This window comes from Enhydra lutris, unplaced genomic scaffold, assembly GCF_002288905.1.
Source record: "Enhydra lutris kenyoni isolate GAN:26980312 unplaced genomic scaffold, ASM228890v2 scaffoldscaffold16, whole genome shotgun sequence".
In the NCBI taxonomy this organism is placed as follows: domain Eukaryota; kingdom Metazoa; phylum Chordata; class Mammalia; order Carnivora; family Mustelidae; genus Enhydra; species Enhydra lutris.
The window spans coordinates 16,144,148-16,160,662 of record NW_019154100.1 but is presented as its reverse complement, the minus strand read 5'-3'; the positions used below and the strand labels follow the sequence as shown (position 1 = coordinate 16,160,662).

At 37.4% G+C, this 16,515-nt stretch overlaps 1 protein-coding gene across 5 annotated transcripts in view; it reads left to right on the top strand.

The window, feature by feature from the left end:
- Positions 1 to 16,515, top strand: part of LOC111147309 (diacylglycerol kinase beta) — a 630,133-nt gene that overhangs the window by 84,531 nt on the left and 529,087 nt on the right. For 3 of the 5 annotated variants that reach the window (XM_022503292.1, XM_022503290.1, XM_022503289.1), the window contains exon 3: positions 8,787 to 8,940. In XM_022503292.1, coding sequence (XP_022359000.1) covers positions 8,787 to 8,940 — 154 coding nt within the window. Of the gene's footprint in view, positions 1 to 1,035; positions 1,057 to 8,786; positions 8,941 to 16,515 lie in introns of all 5 variants that reach the window. The other 2 variants (XM_022503291.1, XM_022503288.1) reach the window with 1 other exon arrangement.

Below are 16,515 nucleotides of genomic sequence, written 5' to 3'. Positions count from 1 at the left end.
TTACATAACAATTATGGCATATTCCAGTGCATGTAATTACCACTAAGTCATGCCCAACAAGGTATTAGATTCTTACTTGTCTCCAGCTAACCTTATATGAATCATACAATATTAAGAGTATGATTATATTTAGTTTGTAGTAACCATCCAGTCTCAGTGAGGTGGTTCACAGTAAAAGAGAGCAAGATATCTCAGATATAAATGATTCATGAAAGTAATAAAATTTGATAATATGAGAAGAACCAAGTTGGCATTGCATTTTTATATGTAAAATATATATAATATATTATAAGTAAATATATTAATGTAATAATATTTAATATTATTAATATAGAAACATATTAATATAGAAACATTAATATAATATAATAACTCATATACATGTGTGTGTATATATATATATATATATATATATATATATATTTCTCCCTGGGTTTCAAATTCAATTCTAAATTATTCCATTGATGTCTAAAGACATGGGAAGAAATTAAGTAGTGGTATATGTGTATATATTTAAAGGCATAGTAATGGGCCAGGCATATTACTCTCAAAGATGGGAGCTTTAGGAGTGAGAAATAAACATTAATAATCTAATATGGATTTATATATACTGTTGTGTTTTCATAATCTTCTCTGGAAGGTTTTAATCATCTTATATGTAATATTCACTATATTAAGTCCTAATAGAACTATTTGCTTATTACACTCCCAGATTGATCTGTTAAATGATTCTCAAATTTTAGCTTCTATCAGAATCACCTGGGGGTCTTTTTAAAACAGAGATTGCTGCCTTCTCTCCTGCCCTCTCTTTAGTTTCTGTGTTTCTAGAGTGAGGCTCAAAAATGTGTATTTCCATCAGCTTGCCAATTGATGATAATGATACTGTTTCAGGACCACATTCTGAGATTCATGGGTCTAGGGTATGTACTAAAAATCAATCTGTAAAATCGACCTTTTAGTTATCAGCAGAATGAGTTAATGAGTTTAAGTTATCTTTCATTAACACCTGTATTCTTTCTTTCCTTGCATGCACAGAAACAAGACATTCTTAACCAAGTAAGACATTTTCTTTTCTATTAAAATCTGTCTTTTCTTTCTTTATTCTGATGTGAGTTATGAATTTCTCATCCATATCACTGACCTGTACTTCTGTACCATTAAGATTCGTATAATATGCAAGGCTATCTATAATCCTTATAAAGTTATAACTGACTGGTATTTGTTCAAATCAGAGTCTCGAGTGGAGAAGCTAATACCTTAATGGACTCAAAGAGGGTCTAGAGGGTGGGATTTAGCTTTGTAGACTCTTGAATTTAATTTTCTAATATCATCAAAACATAAGACTCCAATAAAATAATTCATTTACTGAGAGTCTTTATTAATTTATAATAAGAGGTTTATAATTGCATGTAAGTACGATTGATAGGGATTTCTTTGGGGGGTGGGGATTACACATCTATAGTGCTATTAGAATCTGTAAGGGAAATAGAACTGAAAAGCCACTGAGCTTTGCCTTCCAGGAAAAAGAGTAACCCATCTCCTGCTTCAGTCACTCTCTCCCCATAAAGCCTATTCTGCAAAGCAAGTTTTGAGTCCATACTTCAGCTGGGTGCATAGAATTACAACACATTTTGGAGATCTATGAATGGATTTTTTTATTATACTAGGAATATGACTTATTAAAATGCATGAGATACTTAAAACCATAATATTGTCTCCCCAGGACAGTAGTGGATATATACTAGCTTTTTATTCATAAGTTTCCCTATGGTTTTAATGACAGCAAACCCTGTGATCTCATCCCCAACATGTTACAGTACAGTTGGTCACACCAGAAGGATCCTGATTGCCTTAGATACAGGTCCTACATATTATAATCTCCTAGGATGAGGCCAGACTGAAATGGCAACTCATGGACTGTGATGACTTTTACTAGTCTCTTTCAGGGGAGACTTCCCTGATCTTATCCCTGACCTCTGGGAAACCTACCAGTTCCCCCAAAGACAGACTATGTGAGCTTTATGGTTTTAGGAGGCCATGCTTCAGAGTCGATGGCTGCTTTTATAAAGCAGAGGATTTAGCTATTAAAGAACATTGATTGAACACCTTGGTCAACAAACATGCCTTTCTGCATAACCTCCATCCCTACTAGAGGCTTTCTGGAAACTGGTGTCAAAATTAGCCCTGCTTTTTCTAGGGGTCAACAGAATGAGTTTCTTCCTTTTCCTTGCTATGTCTTTGTTCCATATGGAGATGTTTAATAGGCAAGAAATTTCAGTTGCAGAATAGAAGGAACAAGGAAAGCTGAGGTTAGCCATGGGAGGAGGGGTTGGGAGAAGGGTATGCATATTTATTGCTCTATGGTGTTCTTGGTCTATGAGTGTTCTGTGATTGTAGGATATTCTCTTTACATTTCCTGTTAGTAGATGATCCTTAGCCCAAGGCTGAATTACATTTCACAGTTCCCTGGGCTTCCCTTATTTTGGTACTTGGTACTCTGCACTGTAGGTTCTGCTCATGTATATAACCTTTAAATTTAGACAACTGAGTTGCTTCATTCCCTTAATAAGAAACCTGGGAATTCATAACCTACCTTTGGTAGTGCTGCTGCCTAATGTAATATTTTAAGTGTCTTTAGCAGTGATATTGACACTGATATAATTATTAGCAATCAAATAAACACCCTTTTATTATAAGCTATAATTGTCCTTCCAGAACCAAATTCAACCCTTCCCATTAAAGAAAGCATCTGGAAAGTATAACAGAGAAAACGTGGTCTTAGGAGTCCAACTGAACTGAGTTCAAATCCCACAACTGCCACATATTAGCAGGTCATGGACAAGTTACTAGCCTCAGTTTGTTCAGCTATGCAGTGAAAAGAATATTGGCTTTATTGAGTTGTTAAGAGGGTTAAATTCTGAAGTGTATATAAAATAATTAGCTCTGTGCCTGATGTATAGGTGTTCTATTCATGTTTAAAAGTGGTGGCTGTTGATCACACTTGAGAGACCAACATGATTTCATACAAAAGTTCTAGAATATACACGAAAAGTGAAAGTGGGAATATCTGAGATATACCACCAACCAATCCTGTCACCTTTATTTTCTGAGCCTCACTTTTCTCAACTATAAAGTGAGAAAATAGAACTCTGATGTCTTTCCAACTCTAAATTGATTTCCTTCTACCATGAGGTATGAGTGGAGGACATGAGATGTGACTTGTTTCCCCTGCCAAGCCTGGCCACAATCCAGAATGCTGTTCGGATACTAGAGATATTGTGTCTGTTGTATCTGTTCCTCCTCCCACAACTTCCTAAGTGCCAGGATGGTTAGTTAGCAAGGAATGGAAGTAACATGTTAACCAGTATTTCTGCTTCTCTTCTCTATGACTCCAATGCAAATTCAGTCCTTTTCCTCTTCTTATCAAACCTACAACCAGAGCACAGTTTTGAAAACAGACAACCATACTGAATAATAAAACACCCTCTATAATTCTGTGTTAATGACCTCTTATTGACTGTATTAATGATTGTTGAAAAATAGTAACTTTCTTTTCAATATGTGACATCAGTTAGAATAGAACCATGTAAAAAGTTTGAGAAAGTATTTACATAGATACTTACGAGCTTAATTAGCTGCATTTTATCATAATTGTAACACATCAATTTGAATAGCTTCTTACAGGTATCTTGTAACCCCACTAAGGATCCAGTCTCGATACACCAAAAAATATACTATCTTGTATCTATGACATGAAGAATTTGAGTATGGGCCATCTTCAATATTGTATCCTAAATTAAACACTTAATGATTAGACTGTTTCAAGGGGCTACATGATACCTGTCACAGTTGAAGTATTTCTCCCCTAACCTTCTATAATAAACGCACAGAAATGCATTTCCTCTTACTCTAGTCTGCCCTTACCCCTATTCTGCTCTCCTGCCCCTCCTCACTGGCTTTTTTAGAAATGCCTCTAAAACAGGATCATTTTTATACCTCAGGACTTTCGTACTACCTGTTTTGTCTGTCCGAGATGGTCTTTCTCCAAATATGTGCAAAGCTATCTCCCTCATCCCCTTTAAATCTATATTTGAAGAAATGGATTATCATTTCCTGATCATCAGATTTAAAACTACAAGCACCCCCCTCCCAAAATATATAAATATTTTCCTTCTTTTTTCCCCCACAACACTTCATACTGTCAAACATTGTACATTTAGCCTACTTATTTTTCTATTTACTTGTTCCCTTTGTTAGAAGATATGCCTCTGGTGGAAAAATTTCTGCATGGTCCAGTGGCATCTTTACCACAACAGCTAGAACAGAGTCTAGTACAAAGTGGGTGTACAATGAACATTTGCTGAATATGAGAAAATCTCCATCCTGAAACCACCAGAATAAATTAATGATAGAGTGATGACATTTATTTTCATTCACTTTGAATTTACTTGGATGAATACTAGTGTTATTTTTTTAGTATTAGCAGGGATTTAAAAACAAAGGATCCAGATGGTCAGATATAATAATGAAAGGCATATAGAAATGTGTTTTGAATTTCTGCCAATTTGGCAGCAACATCTGAGCAGCTCCGTCAGTCTGAATTCTTTGCAGATTCTCTATGTTATCTCCCTAAATAGTCTGTGGCTGCTCCTTAAGGGGGAAAAAAAAATGAAGAAGCAGTTCTCAAAATTTTAAACATTCTGTGGTATGTATGTCTCCAAGCTTATAGCCAATTTGATATTTGAACACTCATTCACTAAAGTCCAACCCAACTTTTTTCGTTAGTGTTTCCACTGATATGCATATAAGTGATCTCATTCTTTTCAAGGGTTACAATGTGTTCAAAACCAATTTTAATGATGCTACATGAGAGCAGTAGAAAACAAGATACTTAAATTGAGTGACGTTCTACTGAATCGTGAAAGAAGGAAAATATGTAGTTAGAGGACAGGGTCCACAGAAAGGTCTGATATGTTGGACAACATGGAATTTTAAAAGATTTGAAAATCTTTTACCAACAAGAAAAGGAGATGGGATAACCAGAAAAGATATGGAAGAATAATTCCTCTCTGAATTTGGAAACACTGAAATAGCTAATTTTTGGCTTTAAAGAAGTTTGAGTTTTATAACTTTGTTAGCTGTGTGTAATGATCAAAATGTAAGGGAGGGGAATTTTGCTCTCACCAACACTGTGAAGAAGCTTGAAAGAGGTTTACATCATCAGTAAAACTTAATAGATGACATCATCGCATCGAAAACTTCATTCTTATTTTGATAATAGACTTTTATTTTTTTAAGTAAAATGGCTGTTTATAAATGTTCACGTTTTAAAAGCAGGGTTTAGTCAATGTTGCCTGATATAAAACAATAATTGCAAAATGTCTAAAACACCAAAACTGCAGACTTGATTGAGGAAGATGTAGTGAATTTTCTGGTTTTCTGGACTAATAAAGACGAAAGCAAATTAAGATAATAAAAAATCCATTAAACCTCAAACCAGGACTTCCTTTTATTATTTTATTATTTCATTTATTTTACATGCTGTGTGCCCAAGGGCATGTTAAGTGCTTCATATTGATTTATTATTACATTTAGATGACAATCTTGAATGGTTGATCTTATATATCACTTTATATGGAAAAAATTGAGGCTTAGAGCTGTGAGAGAATAAAACTAAACTGCTTTTGGCTTACTGAGCAAGGCAGGGGTGCAGCATTTAATTTTAGAAAGTTTTTCTGCAACTGAAAAAGAAAGACTAAGGAGTAATGCATTCCTTATTAACAGGGATGCTGTACATTTTTTTTTCTTTTTGATTGTGTATTTTTCTGGCTTTCATCATTAAATTATAGGCTCTAGTTTCAAAGAGGTTCCATTTAGGTTATGTAAGGCTCTATAAAGAGCACACACTTGGGATGTGGCAGATTTTTTCTTTAAAAGAGCAGATAAATTCCTTGCCCCAAATCACTCAGGTGGCAGTGGGGATATTGGAATATGTTACAAAAATACTTTCTTCTCAAGTCCTTAATTTTCTTTTGTTTGTTGGTTGGTTGTTACTGTTTTCTTTTCTTATCATGTTAAACTCTTGTCTTGAAATAGTTCTGTTGTAAAATATAATCATACGCTAACAGAAGATCCAGAGAAAAACTGTGAACAATTCTAGTCCTTTGTTCATATCTTGTTACCAGCTTTCTAAAACAAATAATAATAGTAACCAAAAAGGATGAACCATGTAATGACTTGTTAAATGCATATAAAAACATTTGAGGTAATGTGGTTTTGAGACTTACTCTTCAAAAATTGTTTGGAAGTTTCCAACAGACCAAGAAGCAGATGTTCTTCTTCTTACCTGTAGATGGAGAAATTAAGGCACAGAGAGATTAATAAATTGCCCACTCTGACACAGTTTGAAAGTGTTGGATCTGAGAGTAGATCTAGGTAGTCCGACTTCAAAACCATGTTCCTGTCATCTGTTGTGTTGGCAAACACAATGCTGACCACGGAAGTTTCGGGCTAAGAAGCAAGAGGGAATATAAATAACCATGCTTCTAACCACAATGTCTATGAATATGTTTGTTGCAGAAAGTTACCATACTCTTGTAATAAATTTAACTCCTGGTGTCCCATGAGGCTTCACGCATTTGCGGACTGTCTGCCAAAGTTGGTCACTAATCCAGTTGAGCATGGATTACTTCTCTCGAGACAGGCATTGCCTAAGGAACCTTATTAGTAAGAGTAGGTGTCTCCGCTCAAGAAAATGCATTTGGATACAGTGGTCTGACTGTTGGCCTTATCTGAGTCTTTTGAAATCTCAGTTTCATTCATGGTAGCAAATTGGTTTTCGGATGTACTTCTGCTACCTGAGGCTATTGTTTTATATGTTTTTATATTATTCATGGTTTTTCGTTATGTGGTTCACTCCACTAGTAGAATTTATAATGTTTTGTGGTGGTGGTTATTTCTTATATATGGAAGAAAATGAAGCCTTTTTTACTGACACTAGTGTAAATGTCTGAAGTGCCTTTCGTGAATAAGCAAAGCAAGATTAAATGAGCTTAAAATGTCAGAATAAGAGGTAGACAGAGTTTTGCAACCATTAATAAACAAAGTGAAGTTTTTTGTTTTGTTTGTTTTTAGTTGTTGGTTTTATTTTGGTTTTGGTTTGGTTTTTTTATTGGCTTAAGATTCTATTAGGTTCAGAAGCATACAGAGTACATATTCTTTTTTTTTTTTTTTTTTAAGATTTCTGTTTATTTATTTTATACACAGAGAGAGAGAGCACAAGCAGGGAGAGTGGCAGAGGGAGGACTTGATCCCAGGACCCAGGGATCATGACCTGAGCCGAAGGCAGATGCTTAACGACTGAGCCACCCAAGCGCCCCATAGTCTATATTCTTAATTGGCCCATGATCTAATCTACAAAAATGTACTTCTCTAGCGATATCCCTGTATGTCACATTCCATTTTAGGTTTATTCAAAACAATGTTATAACAAAATTGGTCATTCTGTACATCTTACCCCAATATAATTGCATAGAACAGATAAATACTTTTTCTATCCAAAATAGCAGTTTAAAGAATTAATTTTATTCTCATCTGCCAGAAGTTTGATCAAAATTAAGAATGTCAGTCTGCCAAATTTCATTTTTGCTCTATTTTTAGTTTTATCTCAGTTACACTGAACTGGGTAGGAAAAAAAATGCCCTTCAAGGGCTTGACCTTGCACTTTTTTGATCTGGACAGGTGTGGCTTTATTCCAGCTTCTTCTCTGTAGGTCTCCTTGTCCTTTCAAATGGCCTACTGGATGGGACCCAACACAATGCCGCTGGCCTCTTCCATATGGTCTGCATTGATTTCCCAGGAAGCCTTTATGCGTCATTGTCCCTACGGTCATGAGGGTGTTGGCCAAGCTTAGTAAAGTACAGTACCATTTATTTGCCTTTGTCCCAAAGCACCTATACCCTTGTCCTCAGTTTTCCCAGCAAGAGTCAGATCCTGGTCCACTGTCCTCTGCTCAGAGAAGGCAAGCTCTCCAGGTGGCTCCTGTGAAATCCTTTCCTTAATGGGATGATAGAAGTGGTTCCCATCACTGTTTCCCTGAGTGGACATGGGGACTCTCAATGTAGTGATGGCTCTCTCCAAATAAATGTCTGTTTTTTTGCTTGTTTGTTTTTGTAGACCTGTAACGAGTATGCATGGGCAAAGATCTTGAAATAGGTTTCTTTGAAAGTTTGCATGGGAAGTTTTAGAATTTCACTTTGGAATTTCGTATCAGTTGATGTTGGTGTTATGGTAAAACTTTTACATTAACCCCTTTCTCCAGTTGTCGAGAACAAGATTCACCATTAGAGACAAGGAAAGGAGAAAAGAGAAGTTCTTTTATTTCACAGTATTCATGCTGTGTTCAGGACTCTGCGTCACATTAGTTGCCCAATTGAGTTATAATAGTAACACAGTGGGATTGGGAATATTACTCCCACTTTACAGAAGAGGAAACTGAGTTTCAAAGAGTATATTTTTTTAAGGTGATATAGACAGTGTGGAGATAGAAACGTCTGACTGGAAAGCTTCTGCCTTTCTTGTTGCCCTGCCACAGGTGAGGTGTATGTAAGTGTCTGTACATGCGAGCTGCACCATTAGCCTATGACTGTGTGTTTCTCAGTTACCGTCCTTTTGTGGACTTGGATATAGAAATGTTTGAGTCATTTCTACTACTGTTGATTCTGAACTTAGAATGTAATCTTAACATTGGCTGAGTCTTATAATATATATTTAATTTTTTTTCCTAGACAATAGATTTTGAAGGTTTTAAGCTATTCATGAAGACATTCCTGGAAGCAGAACTTCCCGATGATTTCACAGCACACCTTTTCATGTCATTTAGCAACAAATGTCCTCATTCTAGTCCAGTGGGAAAAAGTAAGCCTGCTCTCCTTTCAGGAGGTAAGTCTAATTATGTATTTTAAAAATGTATATGTAAAGAAATACCAGAGAAAGTTCTTCTGACTAAAAATAAATGACCCCAGGAAGTAATTAGGGTCCACACACATGCGAAGAGACAGCATTGAATAAGGTAATTCTGTAATTACAAAAGAAAAAAAAAATGTATATGTAGTAAAATCCTGAAAAGGAAATTCAGTTTCAAGTTCTCTACAAGAGAAGAGATGATTTGCTTAAGAAATATCTTTCTTTCAGGATTTATACTTTCATACTAAGATTGTGCAAAATATTTAAAGTGTCTCCAATATAGTAGTAGCTACACATTAGAGAAAATATACTTTATCATTATCCATCACTTGTCATTCAAAGTCTTAGAAGTCTATGTTTAGGTAATAATTTTAAGAGAAACTTCCATCAAATATGGAAAAGTGCTCTTTGAAATGACTGGTTAAATATAGATAACTTTATACATGAAAATGTAGTCACAAAGCAGTTATGTGTAGGAAACATAATATTTATATCACTTCTGTAAATTTCTAACATACTTTCAAAGAAAAGGCTTTTCTCTTTGGTGAGATTTTATTTATTTATTTGAGAGAGAGGGAGAGAGAGAGAGAAAGCACGAGAGGGGAGAGGGTCAGAGGGAGAAGCAGACTCCTTGCTGAGCAGGGAGCGCGATGCAGAACTCGATCCCAGGACCCCAGGATCGTTACCCAAGCTGAAGGCAGTCGCTTAACCAACTGAGTCACCTAGGCACCCTGATAGAAGAGTTTTGATTTTTCTCTTAGATACTTATTTTTTTTAATTTAATATCACCATGGAGATGATTGGTTCTGTCATTAGGCGTAGCTTTTCAGAGATGTCTAATGAATTAATACTTGTTGCTAATTGTGTCCAGCTCCATCCGGTCAGGAGAACAAAAATCTCACTGTATTACCCTAGTGAATGTAAAATAGGTGGCCGGTTAAACAGTGTTGGAGGGTTGAAAAACCAAAGACAATTACTACGGTAATGCAGAGGTAGAATCGCAGGAAGCATGTGCCACTCCTAGGTCGAAATAATCAAAACTCAGAAGTTTGGAGGAAGGACTTCTTCAAACTGGAATGCTGGGTTCTGTGGGGAAGGTGTCACCCGGCAGGTCTCATTCTGAGACCTCTGTGGAGGGGATACTTCTGGGTTTGGTAGCTCAGGAGCTCAAGAGGGGCTTGCTGCCTGGTAGTTAGACCTCTTAGGAACATCACAATGGTCTGTGCAGGATTGTGTAGCCAGGCTCACTGTGTCTTTCTCAATGTGGAAATAAGCTGGAGACGAGAGCCTGTTGCTCCTGAAAACACGTTCTGGAGAGATCTAACAGGAAGTGAAGACAGACTAGCAGGAAGAAGCCACTTCTCCTTCCTTCCGTGTCATGTCTCTCTAGTGCCCCCTCTTACTACAATAGGAATCCAGCACATAATGGAGAAATGTGGTCTACAGCAGTGTTTCTCATACTTTTTGTGATCTCAGGATTTTGGGGTGTTCCTAAAATTATTTAGGACCCCAAAGAGTTTGGGTGTTAACTATTATATCCACACTAAAGATCAAACACTGTAAAAATAACAATCATCAACCTATTATGTTAACAGAAGTAACATTTTTCTGAAAAATAACTTTAAAAACTAAAACACTCATGGGAGGAGTGACATTGTTTGATATCATTGAGACTCTTTGACCCCTGGCTTCCCATCTGCTTCTGTGTTTCTGTTGCTGTATAGGATGTTATGCAGCCTCTTGAAAAGTCTACTGCACACACACGAGAGAATGAGAGGAAAAAAACAAACGGTACCTCAGAATTATCAATAATAATCATTTTGATCTTACAGGTTCTCTGAAAGGGGCCTGGGGATTTCAGAGGAGACAGTTGTCTGGAGACTTCCAGCCCTAGCTCCTGAAGTAGAATATCAAAGTGTGGATAACAGAATAGAAATTGTTTGATAGGGGCGCCTGGGTGGCTCAGTGGGTTAAAGCCTCTGCCTTCAGCTCGGGTCGTGGTCCCAGGGTCCTGGGATCGAGCCCCGCATCTGGCTCTCTGCTCCGCAGGGAGCCTGCTTCCTCCTCTCTCTCTCTCTGCCTACCTGTGATCTCTCTCTGTCAAATAAATAAATAAAATCTTAAAAAAAAAAAAGAAATTGTTTGATAATTGACACTAATAAATTAAAAAATTAAAACATCCAATTAAGAAATAGGTAGTTGAACCATAAACAAGGCTTAGGCAATTTGATGAGGAGTCCATACTCCCAAGCTTTATGTTGTGGGGCTTCCCTTTCTGTTAATGAAATAATGTATCTTTCCTAGAGCAATCACATGTTGGTGCAAGGTGTTTTAGTGTACACCTTCCACAGGATATATTTTGACCCTTTCAAAATATATAACTGAATACATTCATCATAATCTTTAACTACCCTTGAATATTTTTAGTTCCTTAAATAATTCCCCTATATCATGCATTGAAAGGACTCACCCCACTTGTTTTTCTCTGAGTGAGTCTTATTCAGCGGGTTCTTAACGGTGTGCTCTTTGAGCTTAGCAGTGTTCTGGGACGAGCATTTTAAAATGGGACAGTTCCTTACTTTGATCTAGAAATTAAAACTCCCTTGTTCTCCATTTCATGCTATAAATGGATTGCACATACCATAGACTGAATAAAATAACAAAATTGTCTCTTCTTTCATTTTCTATGAAGCAATACTTTCTTGCATATGGAGAAAGAAGGGGGGCAGTTTTTGGGGTGTTTGAGTAATTGTGTCAGACTTGGAGGGAAGAGAGGAGAGATTCTAATTAATTAGGTAGGTTTGTAAAAAATTAAAATCTCAAACCCTCTTGTCTTCAAATAGCATGTAGTAAGTATTACATATAAGATGCCAAATTTACAAGGAGTAGAAATCAAATCAGGTTCCAAAATGGAAAAAAAAAAAAAAATTAAAGGGTAACAGCTTGTACTTCATTTGGGACAGCCACATATTCTGCACAGATCTACTTGAAAAGAATTGCAAGATGGGCTGTGTAGCTCTCATGCAGCAAAAAATAAACTGGAATTCCTTTTCAAAACTTGGTCTCCACATTGTAAGGCATTAAATGCATGGTGTCCTTTGTAGGACTGTTTTCAACCCCATAATCTTTCAAACTTACCTTTGATAGTAAAAGTTAAATTTTTTTTTTATGTTTAGAGCCCTGCTTTGCCATGATCAAAGTTATCTACACAGGATGTAGTTGGGCTGAAAAATCACAAATAAATTTTGAATAGAAATGAGCTATAATCTGTTTTGTCGTCCCCCTCCCCCACTGAGAGTTTACTACATTTCATTACTACAGTACCAACAGGGAAGGGATATGATAGTCATTCTTGACTCTGTATATCAACTGAACAATGGTTTCTCAATAAAAAACAAAACTAAATTGGGAAAAATATTATTGTTAGTTGAACAATATTCAAGTATTAGAGATAGGGTAAATGTAAAACATTTAGTTTTTAATAGAATAAAATTTTTAAATAGTTATAAAGAGGCATCAAAGGTGTGTGTGTGTGTGTGTGTGTGTGTGTGTGTGTGTGTGTGTGTGTAGTTGGTTTTTGTCGAAACTTGCAGTAGCTACTGATGCATCTGGTAGTTTGTGTAGTGAATGATTTTTGGGGGGAATATCTTGTTGCAGTGTAAGTGCCTCTTATCACCTACTTAAAATGTGAGATGATTCTTTCTGCCATTCCCAAGTTGGATTTTTAATTTTTGAAGAGATCCCTAATGCTCTATCTTTCCGGCTTTCTCATAACCTCTTCTGCTTCATTGTGAATGTCAGGTCCCTAATGCCTCACATGTTTGCCTGCCCAGTGACTAATTTCTGATTTTAACTTCATCCCCAGAATCTATCACCTGAACTACTCTCTTTGCAGAATGGATCAATCATTTGAAACCTTTGTGTTTTGGCAAGTGGCTCGTATACCCTTGACTATGAATCAATATTATGATTTCATATTTCAGTCCCTGCAACTTGAGCACTGAAAGTAACCAAAGAGATATTTCATAAATATGCAGATTGTTACCTCTACAAATTCTTAACGTCCAATTTTAACATGGCCTTAACACCTCTTCAGCTTTTAAAAAAATCCACCATAAAAACTATTTATTCTTGATACTGCCTCCTAGATCAATTAGGCTAAAATTTTCAAACTTCCTTTAGTTTATTCAAATCTTTCCCCTCATTCTCAATAGGCTAATTTTTTTCATATCATACAAAAAATAGGCACTAACATAAAATGCCTCAATTATTCCCCATGCAACCCAGAACTGTTTCTTCAGCTCACAGAGAATATGTATTAACTATATTCCAGATGGAACTCTTCATTGGCTGTCCCATAAGGAATCGAACTAAATGTGTTTGAAGGTCAAATAATTATATTCTGCCCACACCTGCTTCTTTCTGTCTTGTCTCTTGGTGAATGGAACCCAAGTATCTATCACTTTTCCGATCCTAAAATCTTGGACTCTTCCAACCCTGTACTGCTTCATGCCTCATGTTTAGTTAATCACAAAATGCTCTCTATTGCTCATTATAACTCCTGAAACATTCTGCCAGTGTCAGTATGATCCATCATTGCTTGTGTTATAGACGATCCATTAGCATGGCTCCCAGCTGGGCCCGACTTCCCATCTCCACCATGTGCTTTCTCACACCAAAGCCTGATTAGATTACTCTTGGGTTTCCAAGTCTCAGGCCTTCACTATCACCTTGTGCACAGTTTTAAAATTTTTTTTATTTTTCATGGAAACTTAAATCCTTGATATTTAAAGCAGATTAAAAAAGAGTTGCTTTGGTGAAGGAAAGGGGTGCAGGAGAGATGTACGTACAGGAAGTCCCAGTCACTGGCTTTCCCACAACTTTAGAGACTCCCTTCCCCTGCTGCCCCCCCCCCCCCCCCCCCCGCCACCGCACCCACCAAGGTGGCTTTAATGCCACTCCAAAGCCTGGCCATTGCAGTGTAGAAAATGATAAAATCTGAGTTTCATAGCAGTGAGCACAATGCCATGTAGCTTGTGGATCTGCCTACAGTCCCAATTCTCTGTCTCTTGCCCGTTGCAGCCCAGACCCGTTAAATACCGAAGTGTTTGCTGTGACTTAAGTCTGCTGTGGTCCCTTATCTCACCGCCAAACCCAACTCCTTCAAGTCTCAGCGAATGTGTCACTCTAATTGCATAGCACATGCTGGGAGGGGACACTTGCAGTGGTCCCTGGGAGGCAAGGCTGGCACCATGTGAAAGGCACACCTTTTGCCTCTTGCCGAAGAGCTGTTGCATCCTTCTCCCCACAGCTCCCACCTAGACCAATTCTGCACAGCAGCCCTGGGAGTGAACCACCTTCAGCTAAGTGATCACTCATATTGTATGGGGTAGCCCTTGATGGTAGGTAGTAGTAACTTTTACTTTCTCCAAGAATATGGTCATTAAAAGAGAATGGAATTGATTTGTTAACTGGTTCAGACACTTACACTATATATTTCTGTTTGGCTCCACACTGTCTAAATGTTGACTCTATAACAATAAATATTTGTTATTAGCTATAGGTTAGGACAAGTGGTTTTTGTTGTTGTTGTTGTTATTAATAATAGTTTTATAGGGCAGAAAAAGAGGATTTCCTAGCACCCTTTAGATCAGATCATATAGTGACTTGGCCAGCTGTGACATTTAATTATTTATCTTATTAATTCATTAATTCATGCATTCCACCATTCTTCTTCTTCTTGTTCTTGTTCTTCTCCTTCTTCTTCCCCTTCCCTCCTCCTTTCCCTTTCCCTCTTCCTTCTCCTCCTCCTCCTCCTCCTTCTTCTTTTTAAGAGGCATAGGGGAGGAGCAGAGAGAGGGGGAGAGAGAGACATGGGGTTCCATCTCAGAACCCTGGGATCATGACCTGAGCCAAAATCAAGAGTCAGACGTTTAGCTGACTGAGCCACCCAGGTGCCCCTCCATCTTCCTTGTTTTAAAAATACCTCATGTGCCAGAAATTGCACCAGAAAGCTGAGGCTCCTTTAGAGCCATGTGGAAAGATAGTCCATTAAGTGATCAGTTATATTACAATAAAATAAAAGTTGTCATCTATTTATCAGTATCCTCTGAGATTTTAATCATAAATTGAAATTACTTTAAGTAGAAGTAGGGACAGGTGCTTGTAGGAGAGGATGGAAGGAAGTTTCAAGAAGAGAAAATATGTACATTTCTACCCCAACTTAAAAAAAAAAAAATGCCCCGTGAAAGGGTAATGTGTGAACTGTAAGAAACTCAATATTATTTCATTCATAAATATTTATTTTAGGTTTTTACTTTTATTTATTGTTATTATTTTTAGATTTTTAAAAAATTTTAAATCCAGCGTGGTTTCCGTACAGTGTTTTATTAGTTTCAGGTATGTAATATAGTGATTGAACTCTTCTGTATCTGACTCAGTGCTCATCACTGCGAGCACACTCCTTAATCGCCATCACCTATTTCACCCCTCCCTCCATCCTCCTTGCCTCTGGTAACCACCAGTTCGTTCTCTAGAGTTAAGGGTTTGTCTCTCTCTCCCTCTCTTTTTCCTTTGCTCATTTATTTTGTTTCTTAAATCCTACATAGGCGTGAAATCATGTGGTATTTGTCTTTCTCTGACTGACTCATTTTGCTTAGCGTAATACTGTCTAGATCCATCTATGTTGTTGCATTTGGCAAGATTTCATTCTTTCTTGTGGCTGAGTAATATTTTATCATTCACAAATATTTATTGATCACGTACAATGTGCCCACCCACACACACAGTCCATATTTCAGTGAGCAGAATGTAACTACTTCCTTTCCTCTGTAGTCAGTTACATTTTACTAAATAAGTAAAAATGTACACAGTATGTCAGACGGTAAGGTAAGGAGTGCTTTTAGAACACATTGGTTAGATAGAAAGTACAAGTCAAAACTGAGGATGACAGGGAGTCCTGAATTTCTCGTGAATGAATAAAACTGGGATACGAGTCTTGAGGAGATAATTTTTAAAAAGATTTTATTTTATTTTATTTTTTATTTATTAGAAAGAGAGAGAGCATTAGTGGTGGGGAAAGGGCAAAGGGAATGGATAAGCAGACTCCCCGCAGAGCAAGGAGCCCAACACGGGGCACCTGGGGCTTCCCAGAACCCTGAGATCATGATCTGAGCTGAAGGCAGATGCTTAACTGCTGAGCCAAGCAGTGACCCCGAAGATAATTTTTCATGGCCTCAGATTAGATGGTGGTTGTGACTTTGGAAGTATCAGCATGGCTGGAGGGAGGGTTGGAGGAGTGGTCCTGGCAGGGTCAGGGTCCTATGGCCTTGGGAGTTAGAAGAAGGTAGACTTGCTGAGTACAGAGAGATTTGGGTCTCTGTCTTGAATCCTGGAGCTGGGACAGATGAAGGACTGGAAGAGAGCAGCTGGAGAAGAGGTCAAGGAGGGAGCTAAGGCCCCATGGTGACTGGAGAGCTGTTACACAGTTTTAAACCAGTGGGGTAGAAGCTGTCATGATGGAGCATGAGGCTTGAAGGTACAGGATGAGTC